The 20,015-nt window shown below is 46.3% G+C and overlaps 1 protein-coding gene across 1 annotated transcript in view; it reads left to right on the forward strand.

The window, feature by feature from the left end:
* Positions 1 to 20,015, forward strand: part of SCARA5 (scavenger receptor class A member 5) — a 242,054-nt gene that overhangs the window by 5,253 nt on the left and 216,786 nt on the right. The window contains exon 2 of the mRNA XM_083178845.1: positions 8,151 to 8,283. Coding sequence (XP_083034971.1) covers positions 8,172 to 8,283 — 112 coding nt within the window. The 5' untranslated portion in view covers positions 8,151 to 8,171. The remainder of the gene's footprint in view (positions 1 to 8,150; positions 8,284 to 20,015) is intronic.

Raw genomic sequence — 20,015 nt, forward strand, 5'->3', positions numbered from 1 at the left:
AATGAGGGCTGGCAGCACATTACACAGGGACTCACTGCGCAGCGATGCTTACATACTGATCATTGGGTATGTGAGGTGCCAGCGGATCCTCTACACTACTTGGCCCCCATATTTTAATCAAACTGGTTCCCACAGGTAACACAAATAAAATACATTGGCCCTTTACATGAAAAGAAGAGACCAGTAAATAACAGTTAAACGGGGGGTGGCTGTAAACTGGTTTGGGCATCTCTAGCGCTGGGGGCACACTTGAGAACAGCTCCAGGCACACTAGTGTGCCACGGCACAGTGGTTGAAAAACACTGGTGTAGAGGCTGCAGTAGTTAAAGGCTGCAATAGTTTATAATGTATTCGTGTAGAGGCTGCAGTAGTGTATTATGTGTTAGTGTAAAGGCTGCAGTAGTTAGAGGCTGCAGTAGTGTATAATGTATTAGTGTAGAGGTCACAGTAGTGTATAATGTGTTAGTGTAGAGGCTGCAGTAGTGTATAATGTGTTAGTGTAGAGGCTGCATTAGTGTATAATGTGTTAGTGTAGAGGCTGCAGTAGTTAGAGGCTGCAATAGTGTATAATGTATTAGTGTAGAGGTCACAGTAGTATAGAGGCTGCAGTAATGTATAGTGTAAAGGCTAATGAGGGAGATTGCTGCTATGTCAGGGAGTCTCCTGCAGGAGGGGAGGTAACTATGATGTAACAGTGTAATGTCGGCTAGGTGACATGAGGGAGATTGCTAGACTAATGAGAGAGAGAGGGAGATTGCTGCTATGTCAGGGAGTCTCCTGCAGAATGCAGGTGAGGAGGTAACTATGATGTAACAGTGTAATGTGGGCTAGGTGACATGAGGGAGATTGTTAGACTAATGAGGGAGAGAGGGAGATTGCTGCTATGTCAGGGAGTCTCCTGCAGAATGCAGGAGGGGAGGTAACTATGATGTAACCATGTAAAATGGGCTAGGTGACATGAGGGAGATTGGTAGACTAATGAGGGAGAGAGGGATATTGCTGCTATGTCAGGGAGTCTCCTGCAGAATGCAGGAGGGGAGGTAACTATGATGTAACAGTGTAATGTGGGCTAGGTGACATGAGGGAGATTGCTAGACTAATGAGAGAGAGAGGGAGATTGCTGCTATGTCAGGGAGTCTCCTGCAGAATGCAGGAGGGGAGGTAACTATGATGTAACAATGTAATGTGGGCTAGGTGACATGAGGGAGATTGCTAGACTAATGAGGGAGAGAGGGAGATTGCTGCTATGTCAGAGAGTCTCCTGCAGAATGCAGGAGGGTAGGTAACTATGATGTAACAGTGTAATGTGGGCTAGGTGACATGAGGGAGATTGCTAGACTAATGAGGGAGAGAGGGAGATTGCTGCTATGTCAGGGAGTCTCCTGCAGAATGCAGGAGGGTAGGTAACTATGATGTAACAGTGTAATGTGGGCTAGGTGACATGAGGGAGATTGCTAGACTAATGAGGGAGAGAGGAAGATTGCTGCAATGTCAGGGAGTCTCCTGCAGAGTGCAGGAGGGGAGGTAACTACGATGTAACAGTGTAATGTGGGCTAGGTGACATGAGGGAGATTGCTAGACTAATGAGGGAGAGAGGGAGATTGCTGCTATGTCAGGGAGTCTCCTGCAGAATGCAGGAAGGGAGGTAACTATGATGTAACAGTGTAATGTCGGCTAGGTGACATGAGGGAGATTGCTAGACTAATGAGAGAGAGAGGGAGATTGCTGCTATGTCAGGGAGTCTCCTGTAGAATGCAGGAGGGGAGGTAACTATGATGTAACAGTGTAATGTCGGCTAGGTGACATGAGGGAGATTGTTAGACTAATGAGGGAGAGAGGGAGATTGCTGCTATGTCAGGGAGTTTCCTGCAGAATGCAGGAGGGTAGGTAACTATGATGTAACAGTGGAATGTGGGCTACGTGACATAAGGGAGATTGCTAGACTAATGAGGGAGAGAGGGAGATTGCTGCTATGTCAGGGAGTCTCCTGCAGAATGCAGGAGGGGAGGTAACTATGATGTAACAGTGTAATGTGGGCTAGGTGACATGAGGGAGATTGCTAGACTAATGGGGGAGAGAGGGAGATTGCTGCTATGTCAGGGAGTCTCCTGTAGAATGCAGGAGGGTAGGTAACTATGATGTAACAGTGGAATGTGGGCTACGTGACATAAGGGAGATTGCTAGACTAATGAGGGAGAGAGGGAGATTGCTGCTATGTCAGGGAGTCTCCTGCAGAATGCAGGAGGGGAGGTAACTATGATGTAACAGTGTAATGTGGGCTAGGTGACATGAGGGAGATTGCTAGACTAATGGGGGAGAGAGGGAGATTGCTGCTATGTCAGGGAGTCTCCTACAGAATGCAGGAGGGGAGGTAACTATGATGTGACAGTGTAATGTGGGCTAGGTGATGTGAGGGAGATTGCTAGACTAATGAGAGAGGGAGATTGCTGCTATGTCAGGGAGTCTCCTGCAGAATGCAGAAGGGGAGGTAGCTATGATGTAACAGTGTAATGTGGGCTAGGTGACATGAGGGAGATTGCTAGACTAATGAGGGAGAGAGGGAGATTGCTGCTATGTCAGGGAATCTCCTGCAGAATGCAGGAGGGGAGGTAACTATGATGTAACAGTGTAATGTGGGCTAGGTGACATGAGGGAGATTGCTAGTCTAATGAGGGAGAGAGGGAGATTGCTGCTATGTCAGGGAGTCTCCTGCACAATGCAGGAGGGGAGGTAACTATGATGTAACAATGTAATGTCGGCTAGGTGACATGAGGGAAATTGCTAGACTAATGAGGGAGAGAGGGAGATTGCTGCTATGTCAGGGAGTCGCCTACAGAATGCAGGAGGGGAGGTAACTATGATGTAACAATGTAATGTGGGCTAGGTGACATGAGGGAGATTGCTAGACTAATGAGAGAGGGAGATTGCTGCTATGTCAGGGAGTCTCCTGCAGAATGCAGAAGGGGAGGTAACTATGATGTAACAGTGTAATGTGGGCTAGGTGACATGAGGGAGATTGCTAGTCTAATGAGGGAGAGAGGGAGATTGCTGCTATGTCAGGGAGTCTCCTGCACAATGCAGGAGGGGAGGTAACTATGATGTAACAGTGTAATGTGGGCTAGGTGACATGAGGGAGATTGCTAGACTAATGAGGGAGAGAGGGAGATTGCTGCTATGTCATGGAGTCTCCTACAGAATGCAGGAGGGGAGGTAACTATGATGTAACCATGTAATGTGGGCTAGGTGACATGGGGGAGATTGCTAGACTAATGAGGGAGAGAGGGAGATTGCTGCTATGTCATGGAGTCTCCTACAGAATGCAGGGTAGGCAGTTATGATCTTTGTGTGTGTGTGTGTGTTCCCAGCTTTAGTGCCAGTTGTATAGAGGCAGGTAAGGAATGGAGATCACATTAATGGTTGGGCTTGTTAGCCGGTGTGTACCTACTGATAACAGCAGCCTAGTGATTGGTGCAGTATCCTGTCTGTCAGAGTCTGGGTCATCTCTAGGACAATTTGCTGTTGACCCCTGGGGTATATTGCAGGCTGGCCAGTACCCGCAGTCCTGTAACTACATCCACCAGGTCTCTCCCCTCCATATTGGCTTTCATTAATTTCCTCATTACTTCCAGCATCTGCGGGTCCCGTTCAGCTGCACAAACACAGTAATATTACATAGTGTATAAGGAAAGTGCTGCACACGGCCATTCTCTGGTGTATACAGTATATACAATTATTCCTGGTATCCGGCATCGCTAGGAATTCTAATTAAGTTCGTTATTTCTTCCATTTGTTTTAGTTTTGCCTAATACAAACCATCTCGTATTACTATAGCTAATATTGATGTTGTGTGTGTGCGTGCATGTGTGTGTGCGTGCGTGTGTGCGTGTGTGTGTGCGTGTGCGTGCATGTGTGTGCGTTACAGTACAGACGGAGCGCCTGTCAGCCAGCCTTTATAATCACCAGATCTCCAGCTGACGGGGACGCTCGTGCATGCCCGTCAGCACGGTGGCGGGAAGCGGATTCCCTGCCCATCTCTGCTTCAGGGAGACGGGCAGGGTGAGTGGGGCGATTGGGGTGCTCGGGAGCTGCTCCATCTGTACATCGGTATTGCATGCACCGTCTGGCACATCTCAGGAGCTAGTGTGCAGCATCTGATAGTCGTAGACACCTACAGTATGAATGACAAAATCAGGACTTGCTTGTACAGGATCAGCCAACCTGGTTTTAGATACTATTTTCAAAGAAAGTTTTTTAAAAAAGTAAACACATTTCTGATTGGGCTACAATACCTGTTTTCTTTTGCATCAATTTTCATAAATTAACTTATCACAAACAAATCTCTCTCATGTTAGACACATGGAAAAAGTCGACATGACAGGCCTACAGGATCGAAAATTAGACGCAAAGGTTAGATCGACGAGAATGTGACGACAGTCACAAGGTTTTTGATTTCTTCATGCTTTAGAGCGATATGGTTCTCAATACTTTCCCATCCAAGTGGGTATAGAGTTCGATGATAATAGGGTGCCGAGGGTAAAGAGGCCCCGTGCCCGGAGTGAGGGGGCGCTGTACACTTATTTGGTGTCCACGTTGACCTATGTCGACATAGATACCAAAGAAATGTGAAAAACTTGTGTTGACAGTAGTAACTTTCAATCACGCCCCTGTCGATCTAATGCTTGCTGTCAGAGGACGGTGAGGATTCCACCAAACGGTGAGGTTCACGGCTAATGCAGGGAGCCCGCTGCATTCAGCTGCGAGCCTCGCTGTTTTGGCGGCCGCACACGCCGTTTCCACCTTGCCGAAAAACCCAGCGACATGGAAATGGCGTGTACAGTACAGTTTAATACTGACCCACGAGCTGTTATGGCGAGCAATCAGCGCTGCTCGCTGTCACCACTCGCAGAAGAGTATTGAATACGGCCCTTTATCAGCGTGTATTGGCAATATGAATCTATTTGCACTACGCGATCAAATTGAAGATTTTGGATTGATGACATATAGTACTAGTGGGTCTGGCACAGACAGGAGACAACATAGATTCCATTCCCTAAAGATGGAGAGTCTGCAGACAAGGTAAACTCCACAGAGACCGGGTCAGATTCTGAATCTGACAGCAAAGTGGCTGTATTTGCAGCAAACATCAGAAGCCGAGTCTAGTACGTTAGGCTGCTACGACTACCCGTAGTTCTGCATGGCTTCAGGTGGGAAGTTACTTCTAGGCATGTTCCGTTTTCTACAATATGGTACTAGCAGTCATAGAGCAAGCTGGATCCAACCAAGAATCAGGCCCCTAACAAACAGCTAGAGGTATGATAGGGGTTACATTTGGAATACGTCCAGTTTCACCCAAGCAGACCTTAGATATTTACTGTTACTATTTCCTTCATCCCATCTGTACTTGACGTATGTACTTAGTTCATTTAATGCCTCTTCTAGGCAGGAGTCTGGTAGTAATATTATATGAATTATGATATTTATACATTGTGTAATATAATATGAATGAATTGAAGGAGGGTTATAAGACGTATGGAAACCATGTGTGGAATCTTGGCGTGGGCCTGGGTGGTGGCTTGACACTTAAATAGTGTTCATTCTAGCACCCGCTATCTTTGAAAATCCATGCAGTTCCTCTTCCCTGCCTGGGGTGTCGCTGACTGCTGTGGTGTTTCTAGACCAGGTCTGGTTTGCATATCAGTGCTGATATACAGACCACACTGTGCTAGAAGCACAACAGCAGACAGCGACACCCCAGGCAGGGAAGAGGAACTGCATGGGTTTTCAGAGATAGCGGGTGCTAGAATGAACACTATTAAACATCAGATATCAGCCACAATCAAACTTCAGATATCAGCCACAATCAAATCCTCATTCTTTCATCTGAGGAACATAGCCAGAATCAAACACTTAATTCCCTCTGAAGAATTGCCTGCGTCATACATGCATTTGTAGCATCTCGGTTGGATTACTGCAATGCCCTCTACCTTGGTCTCTCAGCAGAAGAACTGGGAGACCACATAAGCCACATAACTACATCCTCTACTCAGTGTTCCCTCTAAGCTGTGCGCACGTGCGCGCGCACACAACTCGATGAGCGTGCGCACAGACATTACAACAGAGCGCACAAAGCAGCAGTGGTCCCTTTTTGCAGTTCTGGACTCAAATAATGTGTGTTTCACCCATTAACTACATTGTGTGCTGTGTTTTGAATGTTTAAATGTTTAATATCATTTAGAAGTAAAGTTAACACAAATGCTGAACGTCATCTTCCCATTATATATAAGTGATGCACAAAAATGTAAATTTCCTTCCAAAGTTGCACAGCCAAAATCTTTTGCCGCACAAAGCCTTTGTGAAATTAGAGGGAACATTGCCTCTACTCCCTTCACTGGCTGCCTAAAAGTTTCAATGCCCTACATGACCATGGCCCAAGGTACCTGAAGCAGCTTCTGACTCCATACTGTCCCACCGGAGAACTGCGATCTGTAGATGGAGGACTCTATGGTGTGTACACACGGTCAGATGTGCCATAAGATCCTATCCACTATCCGATCAGATAGGATTGTGGATAGGATCTTAAGGCACATCCGATTTGCATCCAATCTTGACTATATAGTGCAGATCTGCACTATATAGACAAGGCAGCCAAGACTTTCTGGCTTCCGATACGTGAACGCGCATCGGGATCGCAAGGGTTAAAACCCTTGCAATCTGCATCCGATTCCGATCCGATGTTGACTATATCGTCAACATCGGAAAGGAAATCGGACCGTGTGTACACAGCATTAGCAGTACCTAGAATCTTCCATAAATCATCTGGGGGTCAAGCTTTTAGCCTTACGGCTCCGGCTCTATGGTGGAACTCACTGCCTCGCACAGTTCGAGAGGCCCCCACTCTATAATCCTTCAAAAACAGACTCAAGACTTTCCTGTTTACTCACGCATTTCCCTAATTGCCTTGTGTATCGTTTATGAAAAACTTTTCTGTACTTCATTGTTCCTGTACTGTATTACTTTTATTCTGTTTGTTAAGCACCTTGAGTCCCATTGGAAATAGAGCGCTATAAATAAATAAAATTATTATTACTATTATTACTGAATATTCTTTTCCCCAGGCTGCTGGGTGAGCTCACTCCAGAGCAGGCTATGTAGAACTGCTCATGTAAGAAGCAGTCCTCCCTCAATTTCATTCCTGCCCCTCCAGCAACTGCCCCTGGGACTTGTTGATAGTCATTTGTAAATTTGACCTTTAGGGGAGAACTGCAGCCTCTTGAACTGGAGAGGATACTTTTATAGTATGAGAAATATGCGGGGTATGAACACTGACTACCCCTGAGTACAGCCAGTGAACACTGTGGCCTAAATAACATTCCTATGGAGGGCCTTCACTAGCAACAACATCACCATTGATGTAGCTTGTAGGCTGGCATGCCAGGACACTGTTGAGGAATTCTATAGGGTAGTGAACCTTGAAAACCTTTTCAATAGACATGTACTCTACTTGTTCCACTTCATATGACTAGTAGAGTGTCGTTACTGACGGTAGCCTTGTTGTTTTTGGGGTCAGAATGGCACACTTGCACATCTGGTCCATTGATTTCTTTTTGATAACATCATTATCCGGATATATCCTGGTTGTGAGGTCTAATCGGGCCATCATTACTGAGCCTAGACTTGCAGAGATCATAATATTTCACTTGGGCTTGGGATACTCTCCATCCAGAGATGTTCTTTTCCTCCAGTGATCACCCCCTTCGCCATAAGGGGCCGACCGAGCTTAATAACTGTCTTAATATCTTCTGTATGCGATACGTTGATGATGTTGTTAGCTCTAGAATTAACATGATCACAAGACGATTCGTAGCCGATGAAATTTGATGGCTCTCAATGAACATTTCAATGAAAAGGAAACAACATCAGTTCAGGAGTCCTTGAGTTTATTATGAATATGCTTAAAAAAATGAATGACTATATAATTATAATATTACATACAGTGACACCATTGCATGTTTGGAAATAAACTGTGTTCATTACAAATAATGTCTGTGAAAATGAATCTGGTCATTAATGAGCTCATTTAACGTTTACCCATACACCCATATGGAATGCCGGAATAAAGAAATATGTATGTATCTTTTTTATTATTGTAGATAGAGTTGGCGAGAGACGCGATGGACAATAAAGGCATGTATCTACATACGTTTGATGAGAAAGAAAATGGTTCAGTATTCGAGGAAACCTTTGAAGGGAAGAACTTGTCCAAGATGAATCTGTGTGATGGGTGTAAGTACTATGTCTATGTTACCGGTGTCAAACACAAGGCCCGCGGGCCAAATCCGGCGCGACAGACCTCGTCATGTGGCCCGCGCAGCCGCCACCAGCCTTCACCTTTTATTCTCTTTTTTTAGATCTTTTTTTAGAGTTTTTTTTGCACTGCCGGCGGCCATGTTCCTGTGGTCTTTTAAGATGTCTGCGGCCACAGGAACATGGCCGCCGGCCTCCACAGCTAAGTGGAGGAGGGACCGGCAGCCTGTTCCCTCTTATCTAGGCAGTGGCAGACGCTGGGTGGGGACGTCATGACGATGACGCCTCCCATCCACGCGACTGCAGAGAGGAAGGAAGGCAGGCCGAGTCGGGGGGCTGCAGCAGGACAGGCCGCGGTGCAGAGAATGCAATTGAAATTACTGGAGCCGCAGCAGCAGCAGTAAAGGAGCCTGAGGGATAAAATACAGTAAGTTACATAAAAAAACTATATATCTGGTGGTGGTGTCATGGCATTACTTTTATATTATACAGGGGGAGCAGCCTGTGGTGTCATTATTATTGTAAAGGGGGAGCAGCCTGTGGTGTCATGGCATTATGCCATGACACCACAGGCTGCTCCCCCTGTATAATAATAATGCCATGACACCACAGGCTGCTCCCCCTGTATAATATAAAAGTAATGCCATGACACCACAGGCTGCTCCCCCTGTATAATAATAATGCCATGACACCACAGGCTGCTCCCGCTGTATAATATAAAAGTAATGCCATGACACCACAGGCTGCTCCCTCTGTATAATAATAATGCAATGACACCACAGGCTGCTCCCCCTGTATAATAATTTGTGTCATGGCATTACTATTGTTATATTATACAGCGGGAGCAGCCTGTGCTGTCATTGCATTATTATTATACAGCGGGAGCAGCCTTTGGTGTCATTGCATTATTATTATACAGCGGGAGCAGCCTGTGGTGTCATTGCATTATTATTATACAGCGGCCCTTTGAGGGTGACCAAACTGCTGAATTTGAGTTTGACACCCCTGGTCTATGTAATGCCAGGAGGTACAATGCAGCTTTGTGGCAGAATCCGTCCTATGCTCCGGACGGCCACTGTGTTCCTTCCTTCATGTCTGACTCCTGAGTCAGCCACAGAGCTGTGCAAAGAGGAGTGGGAGGGTCCTCAGAAGGGTTTCACCCTCCCTATTAGTGTTTGGGGTACTGGGGAAGGCCGGTCAGGGTGGAGCACTCAGGGGAATTGGGTGGCTGGGGAACTAGGGGTGGGGTAGTGGCGGCAGCACAGAGCACATGGCTGCTATACTACGGTGTAGAACTTATATATTATATTATATCCTTTTCTATCCTGTGCATATTACCTTTTATTTCCTTACAATGCTTTTTGCTGGGATTGTCAGAGCTTTCCTTTAGATTCACAGTATAACCAATGTTATTTGTAATTATTGGGACTTTTATCCAGAAAAATTGACCTTCTTTATAATGAATTAAAAAACAACAATTAGTGCAAGATTTTTTCGGTTGTGTAAATTTGGCGCTTCCACTGCATATGGGGTTAAATACTTAAGCAAGCAACTATTTCAGTTTTAATTATAAAAAAAAATGACATTGACTTGTCTGATTCCCAATAAAAAGAATGTAAGTGTCACTTGCAATCCAGACAAACCTGTTGAGTTTTTAAAGGGTTGAATACTTTTGCAAGAAAATATAGAATGCTGCCATCACCACATTTGTACTTTGGACGGCTTCTTTTAGTTTGGTCCCTGGAGGGCACCTGCCAAATCATAGTTACTGCCCAGTTTCCGTCGCCAAAACGCCCATTTTACAGAAAGGCAGATCCAGCGAGAAACCCATCCGAATAGGACGGAAATATGGAAAAATGTGTACATTTGCACACGTGGAAGCGACGTTTGCTAAAAGTCGCTATTTCTGTATTTATGTACAAAGATGTATCGGATCTAGTGGTGCATTGGCCACCGTTGTAGGGTGTGTAGTGGCAATGAGGCCCGGAGATGAGGCGTGAAGGATGCTCGTACTGGCTTGGCTCTTGCAACCCCTGGAGTGAGATAAAGTCCCGTTTGGCCTGACCTTGTCCGGTCAGTATTTATAACAGTGGACCTTGAAAGACTTCTCAACCTCTGCACTAATCCACTTGTCTGGAGTGCAGGATGCAAACAAGTGCCTTGATCACTGAGGCCTACGGCTGCAGGGTTGAGTCGGGGGGGGGGGGTGTTACATAGATGACCTCCTACGTGTGCTTCCTCGGGGTTGCAGACTTCCATCCGCCATATGCTTCTGCTTAGGAGGTTTAGAGTATATATAATGTTGATGTTTGACGGGCGTGGTCAGAGTTACACAATAATTCATTTATAGTGTATACACTCACTCAATTAGATATTTGGGGTTACCAAAAGTGTGAAGATCGCAGCTGCTGCCAAATGCAGGCTTGGAGGATCGCATCCTCGGGAAGGGACGCAGCAAGAGTTGGCTGCAGCGCAGGCGGCAGGAAGGGGCTACGTTGGCCTCAGAGAATGTTTCAGGCTCAGCACCCAGTACGTCTGCCATTCGGGAACACAGCGAGCCCGTTCCATGTAAACATGACACCTGCCAAGATTGTCTCACATTCCGGCTATTTATACTTTTATTGGTGACCTCATATCCAAGTTATTTTTTTTACTTGAAAATTTATTTTTTTTTAGGATATTTCTGAGGCTGTTGGACTATGAGCATTTGCAGGTTGTACTGACATTGACACAAACTGAGAATTAAAGGGACTCAGACCCTTTGTTTTGCTGTTCTCTCTTGCTCAGTTTAGTGCAATTGCAGAAATCACAGTTCCATTGTTTGAGTTCTCTCCCCAGAATTCCTTTATCTCCTAATAGGGCTCTTCTGTCTAACCGAGGCGTGATAATCTTCTCACAATAGCCGGGAGTGGAGATGAGTAACATTTTCCAATCTGTGCTGTGAAATATTCAAACCGGATCCATGAGACTATCAGTTTACTGTAGATCACAGCGTATGACCTGCTACCACCATCATTACCAGTAGGTCCCAACATTTATAGTATACCTACAAAGTAAACGGGTGCAGAGAGCAGGGGCGGTTTACAATGTACCATGGACAAGTGCATCTATGACCCGCTAGTGACCTGCAGTACCAGGAAGGGGTGCAAAATACACAACGTGGTACGGCCTACTTCCCCATATATCACCATGTGACCATGACTACATTGTGTAATAAGAGGAGTGCGCTACTTAGCAGACTCCAGTCTTCCTGTTCTCCAAGGAGGCTTCATGCCCTATCCCAATATGGCCGCCAAGTTCCTGAGCATGAGCAAGGGCCGTCTTGTCTTCTCACAGAGCAGAGGAGACGTTAGCTTCAGAGAGACCTGAGATTACCTGAAATCCACAATGAATCCACTAAGCATTTGCAGCATACACTCACCGGTTTTTGAGCTACAGTATATAAACCCCTGTTTTCCCTCCATCACCAGTGTGCACGTAACAGTGAGTACAGCTGTACCAGCTATCTCTCAATAAATCAACACCAATAGTTAAGTAACTGGGCTTTAACTGTGAGTGATCCGCTGGTGTGTGCCTGAATAACTCTGCAATATCAACTCCTGCACACACATCATTCCCAACACATGAAGCGGCCTGGCATTACTCATGGCAGTGCCTATCATTGTACAAGCAGTGTCCTCCCATTATGCTAAGCAGGGGGGATTGCCGCAGGGATTGGATATCCCTCCTAGATACATTCCAGAGTACTTACTGTAATATATGTGGCTGACCCAAGAAAACAGGGTTTTGGGGAGTTAGCTGCAAATATGACATCATAAATGGACCCCTTGATCTTTATTTTTTTCTTCTTATGGGGGAAATTTACTAAAATGGATTCGTAAAAAATATTTACAATCCCGAAAATACAACAATTCGTATTCCTAATGATGGGACATTCGTATTTGTATTTACAAATATGAATGTTTACACCATCGATAGAATACGACAGAAATCACCATTCAAAAGAATGGTGGTTCCTGATGTACTAAGCAGCCGTACTGATAATACGGCTGCTAATTGGTGTAAAACACCCACGCAAATACGACAGGAAAATACACCTTGCTTTCCCTGTCGTATTTGCTTTAAGCCTGCATGGATCAGTCAGATCCGTGCAGGCTTTAGTGTAAAAAAATAGAAAAAATAAATAGAAAAATTAAAAATCAGCATGGGGTCCCCCCCACAGCTGTAACCAGCACCAGGCTGAAGGAGCCGGGGCCGGTAATTAAAAATCAGGGAACCCGACAAATAGGGGTTCCCCAATTTTTAACAACCAGCCCCAGGCTCCAGGTCCGGGGCTGGTTCCCAAAATACGGGGGACAAAATGACTAGGGATCCCCCGTATTTTAAGAACCAGCCCCAGGCAAACCAGCCAGCAGGGTAATGCCACAGCCGGGGGGAGACTTTTTATACATGTCCCCCCGGCCAAAGCATTCATCCCTACCGACCAGTCAGCCTGGCCAGGGGCCCTGGGGGAGTGGGGACCCCCCCAATAAAGGGGTCCCTCCCCTCCAGGACTTACCTGACCAGGCTGAAGCCTGGTGCTGTCCCCGGTAGCCACCGGGCTGATCTTGGTGTAAAAAATAGAACAATAAACTATTGTTTTAAACTGTGGAACTATGAGTCCCAGCAAGCCTCCCCTGCAAGCTGGGACTTGGTGAACCACAAGTCCCAGCCTGCGGGGCATTAAAGGGCCCGCTGGGTCTTGTAGTTCCACAGTAAAAAAATAGTTAAATAAATACACACTGACACCTGAAAAATAAAAGTTTAATACATACATTACACACACACTGATACTTACCTATCTTGATCCCGTAGGTAGGTCCCAGAGTCTTGATCCGGTGCCTTGTCCTGGTTCCGGATCATGTCGTCTTTCTTCATCATGTCGATCTTCATGTCGGCGTCGCCGTCAGGTCTGGGTCCGAAGAAATCCATGGTGGACCTGTGGAAGGAAATCCAACTCACCCAGGTCCTCCATGGAAGTTCTTCTGGCTTGGTCCGACGTAGTCCAGGCATTCTTCCATCTTCTTCCATCTTCTGGCTTCTTTTTCAAGCTGCCGGGCGACTCCGGCAGCTCCCCGACTGTCAGAGCCGCAGAGATGTTTCCTCCTCGGCGTCTGGTCTAAGAATGAATTCTCCTAGCGGCCAATCAGGAGCTCGGAAAGTCGGCTCCTGATTGGCCAGAATTCATTCTTAGTCCAGACGCTGAGGAGGAAACATCTCTGCGGCTCTGACAGTCGGGGAGCTGCCGGAGTCGCCCGGCAGCTTGAAAAAGAAGCCAGAAGATGGAAGAAGATGGAAGAATGCCTGGACTACGTCGGACCAAGCCAGAAGAACTTCCATGGAGGACCTGGGTGAGTTGGATTTCCTTCCACAGGTCCACCATGGATTTCTTCGGACCCGGACCTGGCGCCGACATGAAGATCGACATGGTGAAGAAAGACGACATGATCCGGAACCAGGACAAGGCACCAGATCAAGACTCTGGGACCTACCTACGGGATCAAGATAGGTAAGTATCAGTGTGTGTGTAATGTATGTATTAAACTTTTATTTTTCAGGTGTCAGTGTGTATTTATTTAACAATTTTTTTTACTGTGGAACTACAAGACCCAGCGGGCCCTTTAATGCCCCGCAGGCTGGGACTTGTGGTTCTCCAAGTCCCAGCTTGCAGGGGAGGCTTGCTGGGACTCATAGTTCCACAGTTTAAAACAATAGTTTATTGTTCTATTTTTTTACACCAAGATCAGCCCGGTGGCCACCGGGGACTGCACCAGGCTTCAGCCTGGTCAGGTAAGTCCTGGAGGGGGGGACCCCTTTATTGGGGGGGTCCCCACTCCCCCAGGGCCCCTGGCCAGGCTGACTGGTCAGTAGGGCTGAATGCTTTGGCCGGGGGGACTTGTATAAAAAGTCTCCCCCCGGCTGTGGCATTACCCTGCTGGCTGGTTTGGCCTGGGGCTGGTTCTTAAAATGCGGGGGACACCTAGTCATTTTGTCCCCCGTATTTTGGGAACCAGCCCCGGACCTGGAGCCTGGGGCTGGTTGTTAAAAATCGGGGAACCCCTATTTGTCGGGTTCCCTGATTTTTAATTACCGGCCAGGCTCTTTCAGCCTGGTGCTGGTTACAGCTGTGGGGGGGACCCCACGCCGTTTTTTTTTTCTATTTATTTTTTTTTCTATTTATTTTTACACACTGCAGCCTGCACGGATCTGACTGATCTGTGCAGACTGCCAGAAAAATTCGTATTAGCGGCCGTATATACGGCCAGCTAATACGAATGAATACGACATTGGAGGGTTACAAAGCAGTCGTATATGACTGCTTTGTAAATCCCCCTCCGGAACACGACTTTGCATACGACTGAAACAGTCGTATGCAGTCGTAGGGAAAATACTAATACGAAAAACTAGGTTTTTCATATTAGTAAATTTCCCCCTAAATGTCTACTGCCACCTTCCATCTTGCTCTGGTAGGGTCTCCTGCCACCTACTGCCACCTTCCATCTCACTCTGGTAGGGTCTCCTGCCACCTTCCATCCCACTCTGGTAGGGTCTCCTGCCACCTACTGCCACCTTCCATCTCACTCTGGTAGGGTCTCCTGCCACCTTCCATCCCACTCTGGTAGGGTCTTCTGCCACCTTCCATCTCGCTCTGGTAGAGTCTCCTGCCACCTACTGCCACCTACTGCCACCTTCCATCTCGCTCTTGCAGGGTCTGAACTGCTGCTAAGGAAAGGAACCACACATATAACAGGCACAGTGACATAAAGCGTCATGGTTTGAGGAACGGGAGCCCAAAAAGGGTCCCTTGCTTAGGGCCCCATGAGTTTTAAATCTGCCTCTGCACCATTGTGCCAGAGTCTCTGCTGTGAATGTGTGAGCGCCATCTTACCAAAGATATCACTGAGAAGATGGCACCGGCTTTAAGCATGGTTACGCTCAGGAGGCCTAGTCAGTGGACCTGGGTCCCTCCAGGGCACCTCCATCAGTCTGGATCTCCGTAATTAGAACCCCGTTTGGTGCCACTACTGGTGACATTTTGCAGGCATGGGCAGGATACTACATTTTAAAGCTTTAGAACCGTATATTCCATTTCTGTGGGAGATGCCCATCGTTTCACTTATCCAGTATTTCTGACACTCACTAAAACTTTATATCTTAGTCAATCGCACTAGTACTACACATAGACAGTGTGCAGTATTAAATCCCACCTAGATACAGCCCTCATTCTGCTACTTCTGCATCATAATCAGATAATCATTGCTATCAAAAGGAAACTCTCGGGCTGGAACAAAGCTTTCCATAGCCCCACCCCCACGGAGCCAGCCCAATATAGGGGTGTGAATACAAAAACGAATGCAAAGCTATAGGTCCACACAGACACTGGCATTGGTGTACTGTAGCATTGCTCTTGCATTTAATCTGGCTTCGATAGGGCCATTGTCTATTGGGAACCTCTGCTGTTGACATATCTTTCTAAAAAAGAGTGCTAAGAGGGGGAAGGTGTGTACAAAGTAGCTGGGCCTGTGTTGTGGCTAGGGAATGCAGGGAAGGCATAACCAACCCCCTTATGTTGCCACACCCATGCCCACACCGATTTGCAACACTATCAGACTTATTCTTAGGTCGACGTGGAGTTGAGCACTTACTGTATATACTACTGCACATATATAGAAAGTTCTAAGAAACGCCTACAGTGCATGCATACGCCTGACTGTACGCAAGACTTGTTGCATACAAGATCGCAGTGTTAAAACTGGTGGCTCAAAAACATTGGGGTTATTGGGTATCTGGTGCTGACAGGTGGCCGGAACTTGATGAAAATAGGGGCATCTCATGAGTGCGATTTGGGAGTGTCAAGGGCCTGTTATCGAATGTGGCTACAATCCCAAACCCTGATCCACAGCCACAGAAGCCACGTGTTGTCTTATCTTTTATTTATATGGCGTCACAAGGGTTCGACGGCGCCTGGCGTTACATAGATGAGCGAAAACAAGAAAATAATGAATTACAGTACAATACCATTTAGGACAAGTACATGGTAAATAAAGACAGTTCCATCAGAGACAAGACACTGGATGGTAGAGAGGGCCCTGCTCGTGAGAGCTTCAATTCTAAAGAATGAGTCCATGGTGCGCCAGTGGTGGAGTCCTCGGAACCACCGGCAGAGTTGCACTTTCCACAAGCATTGAATACGGGGTGCCTCAGAGTTTGAGCCCGGAGCATGCTAGCCTGGAGCTCCCATATTGCTGCATATTATATATTAGCTCATGCGTTTACGCTCACCACTGTAATATAATGAACGCTGATTTAATTTATGCCATTATTATGAAATATACGTGCTCAGCCCACATCTTATCCCGGTGCGCCCTCTCCGGCCCGATACACCCCACCGCTGTCGACTCCCAGGCCAATTGCAATAAATAACTGCGACTCAGCCAAGGGCTCCACCCCCCCCCTGTAACATGCAGCGTAACTGAGAACAGACCGCGCTACACAATACGTAACCCCGCTACAGACATACTGTATAGATAATTTAATAGCATCATTTATTTTACATTAGTTTCTCTGACAACTGTGTTTCTTATGTCTACAATAAAATATTCTGAAAGAGAAAAAAGTAACCTGATAAATGTGTTGCCAGATTCAGGCTGGCAGAAGTTTCTGATGTGGATCCAATATAATTCTGGCATCCGTGAGGCAGTGTCACATAAAGTACGGCTAACATACAGTATGTCAGCTGATGTGTGTATGAGCGCTTTGCAGAGAAACTACTTGTAATGAGGTTCAGGGGGTTATTCTGGTTGACTCGCAAGGGTGCGAATTCGCGGCTTTGCAAGTCCACCAAACCCCGCCTTGTGAGTGGTGGCTTAGGTGCCACCCATTTGCAGCCTGCGGCGTAACACCCACATCATTCGATGGTCGGCAACAATCAAATGATGTGGAACGTGCACGTAGAACTAAGGTTGCTCAGAGCAACCATAGATCTATGTGCACATTCGGAGGGAAGTGGGCGGCCAACTGACATCTGGTGATGTCAGCTGATCGTCCCCCCCCCCCCCCCCCCGCACAGTGTCATCGCCCCGTGTGCACACAGCTTAAGAAGGGTATACTATCAGCCAACTTTTTTTTTTTTTTTTTACTAATGGCCATTATTTGTATATCCAAATAAATCCCCTTTTTTGCAGGGAAAAAAAGTCCAGTATTTGTGTGAGAACACATGGGATCCAGACCTATGTGTCATCCTGGCCACTTATTGGGGATTATGCATTTCGTATATGACGCATAATCCCCAATAAATGCCAGCTATCTGGACTAACTGGATAGAACCTGGTGAATGAATCAGTCACGGTAAATTATCACGGTTAATTGGATACTGCCCTAAATGTCAAAAGGAGCACGTGTCAATGTTATCGCCAGTTAAAAGCACCTCCAACTGGCGGCTTCTGCAATGTACTTTCACTTTGAGCTGTGACCGTTTTTACTTTCACTTTGAGCTGTGACCGGTTTTACTTTGAGCTGTGACAGTTTTTAGTGCACAAACTATCCACCCTACCCCCTCTCTTCATATCCAGCATATCAGTGTCCGTGCAAAAATTGCTTTCACTTTCTGTGACATCTTTTAGCACACAAAGAGGTAGTTTGGTCTGTCGACTGGCCTCTAGTAGTTTCTGGTGGTATTTCACCTCATAGAGGTAAAGAGGAGTTAGCCTTTTTTATATAGAGATGTGCACTCCTGATGAAGTTAGGCAAAACTGTGTGATGGACGAAACGTGTTGAGTAAAACTGACTGCACGTGAATCCTATCCCTGTATAAGCATTGAGATGAGCTACTTTTGAATATTTTAAACTGTACAAGCATATATTGTTATATTTAATATCAGTGTGTATAGTATTACACTAGCAAGCCTGCTCTGTCTCTCTCATATGTATAGCTTTACCAATGGAATGATGCATTGTGGGAACAATCCATGAAGGGTATCCAGACTGACGCGTGTACATATTGGATCCCTCCTGGAATATAATATCAGCGAATGTTAGCTAGTAGGTGTTTACAGACTTGTGGTGGGATTATACTGGCATCAGAACATATTACACTAGGGGGCGATGTTCTCAGATAAGCAGCCGCCCGGCACGGGTGAGGAGTGTTAAAGTGACTTCGATTTATGAACATCACCATCGATGTATTGGCTGAGGACATTTTTCTGGTGGGAAAGTGGTGATAATTAAGCCCACCATATAATACAGCATCAGTAAAAAATCCAAGTAGACAGATAATCAATAGGATAATACACAATTAGACAGTGTACCATTGGAGATGTGTCCTAATGCCATACTTGCCTACTTTTGAAAACTAGTTCCAGGGAGATTATAGTTGCTAGTAGAGTTTTGTAAATGCCGTATTGAGGGGGCATGTCATGCACCTCCCAAAGGGTGTCTAGTTCCATATATGGAGAGATTGTGAAAAGAGATTGTGAACATGGCACCTAGAAGCGTGGGTGTGTACTGCTGTATCTGAGAGGAATCTTTTAAAATGACTTAGATCCAAATGTAGATGAGCCCAAAGCAGTTAGTAAGAGCTACTATACTTGGTAAAGTGCTGGGAAATGGTGCTGATGGTTCAATGTAAATGTATCTATCTCTCACTCCTTTTTCCCCCCAAAATGTAACAGTGTAATGTGGGCTAGGTGACATGAGAGAGATTGCTAGACTAATGATGGAGAGAGGGAGATTGCTGCTATGTCAGGGAGTCTCCTGTAGAATGCAGGAGGGGAGGTAACTATGATGTAACAGTGTAATGTGGGCTAGGTGACATGAGGGAGATTGCTAGACTAATGAGGGAGAGAGGGATATTGCTGCTATGTCAGGGAGTCTCCTGCAGAATGCAGGAGGGGAGGTAACTATGATGTAACAGTGTAATGTGGGCTAGGTGACATGAGGGAGATTGCTAGACTAATGAGGGAGAGAGGGAGATTGTTGCTATGTCAGGGAGACTCCTGTAGAATGCGGGAGGGGAGGTAACTATGATGTAACAGTGTGATGTGGGCTAGGTGACATGAGGGAGATTGCTAGACTAATGAGGGAGAGAGGGAGATTGCTGTTATGTCAGGGAGTCTCCTGCAGAATGCAGGAGGGGAGGTAACTATGATGTAAGTGTAATGTGGGCTAGGTGACATGAGGGAGATTGCTAGACTAATGAGGGAGAGAAGGAGATTGCTGCTATGTCAGGGAGTCTCCTGCAGAATGCAGGAGGGGAGGTAACTATGATGTAACCGTGTAATGTGGGCTAGGTGACATGAGGGAGATTGCTAGACTAATGAGGGAGAGAGGGAGATTGCTGCTATGTCAGGGAGTCTCCTGCATAATGCAGGAGGGGAGGTTACTATGATGTAACAGTGTAATGTGGGCTAGGTGACATGAGGGAGATTGCTAGACTAATGAGGGAGAGAGGGAGATTGCTGCTGTTTCAGGGAGTCTAATGCAGAATGCAGGAGGGGAGGTAACTATGATGTAAGTGTAATGTGGACTAGGTGACATGAGAGAGATTGCTAGACTAATGAGGGAGAGAGGGAGATTGCTGCTATGTCAGGGAGTCTCCTGCAGAATGCAGGAGGGGAGGTAGCTATGATGTAACAGTGTAATGTGGGCTAGGTGACATGAGGGAGATTGCTAGA

This window comes from Crinia signifera, chromosome 3, assembly GCF_055691185.1.
Source record: "Crinia signifera chromosome 3, ASM5569118v1, whole genome shotgun sequence".
NCBI lineage: Eukaryota > Metazoa > Chordata > Amphibia > Anura > Myobatrachidae > Crinia > Crinia signifera.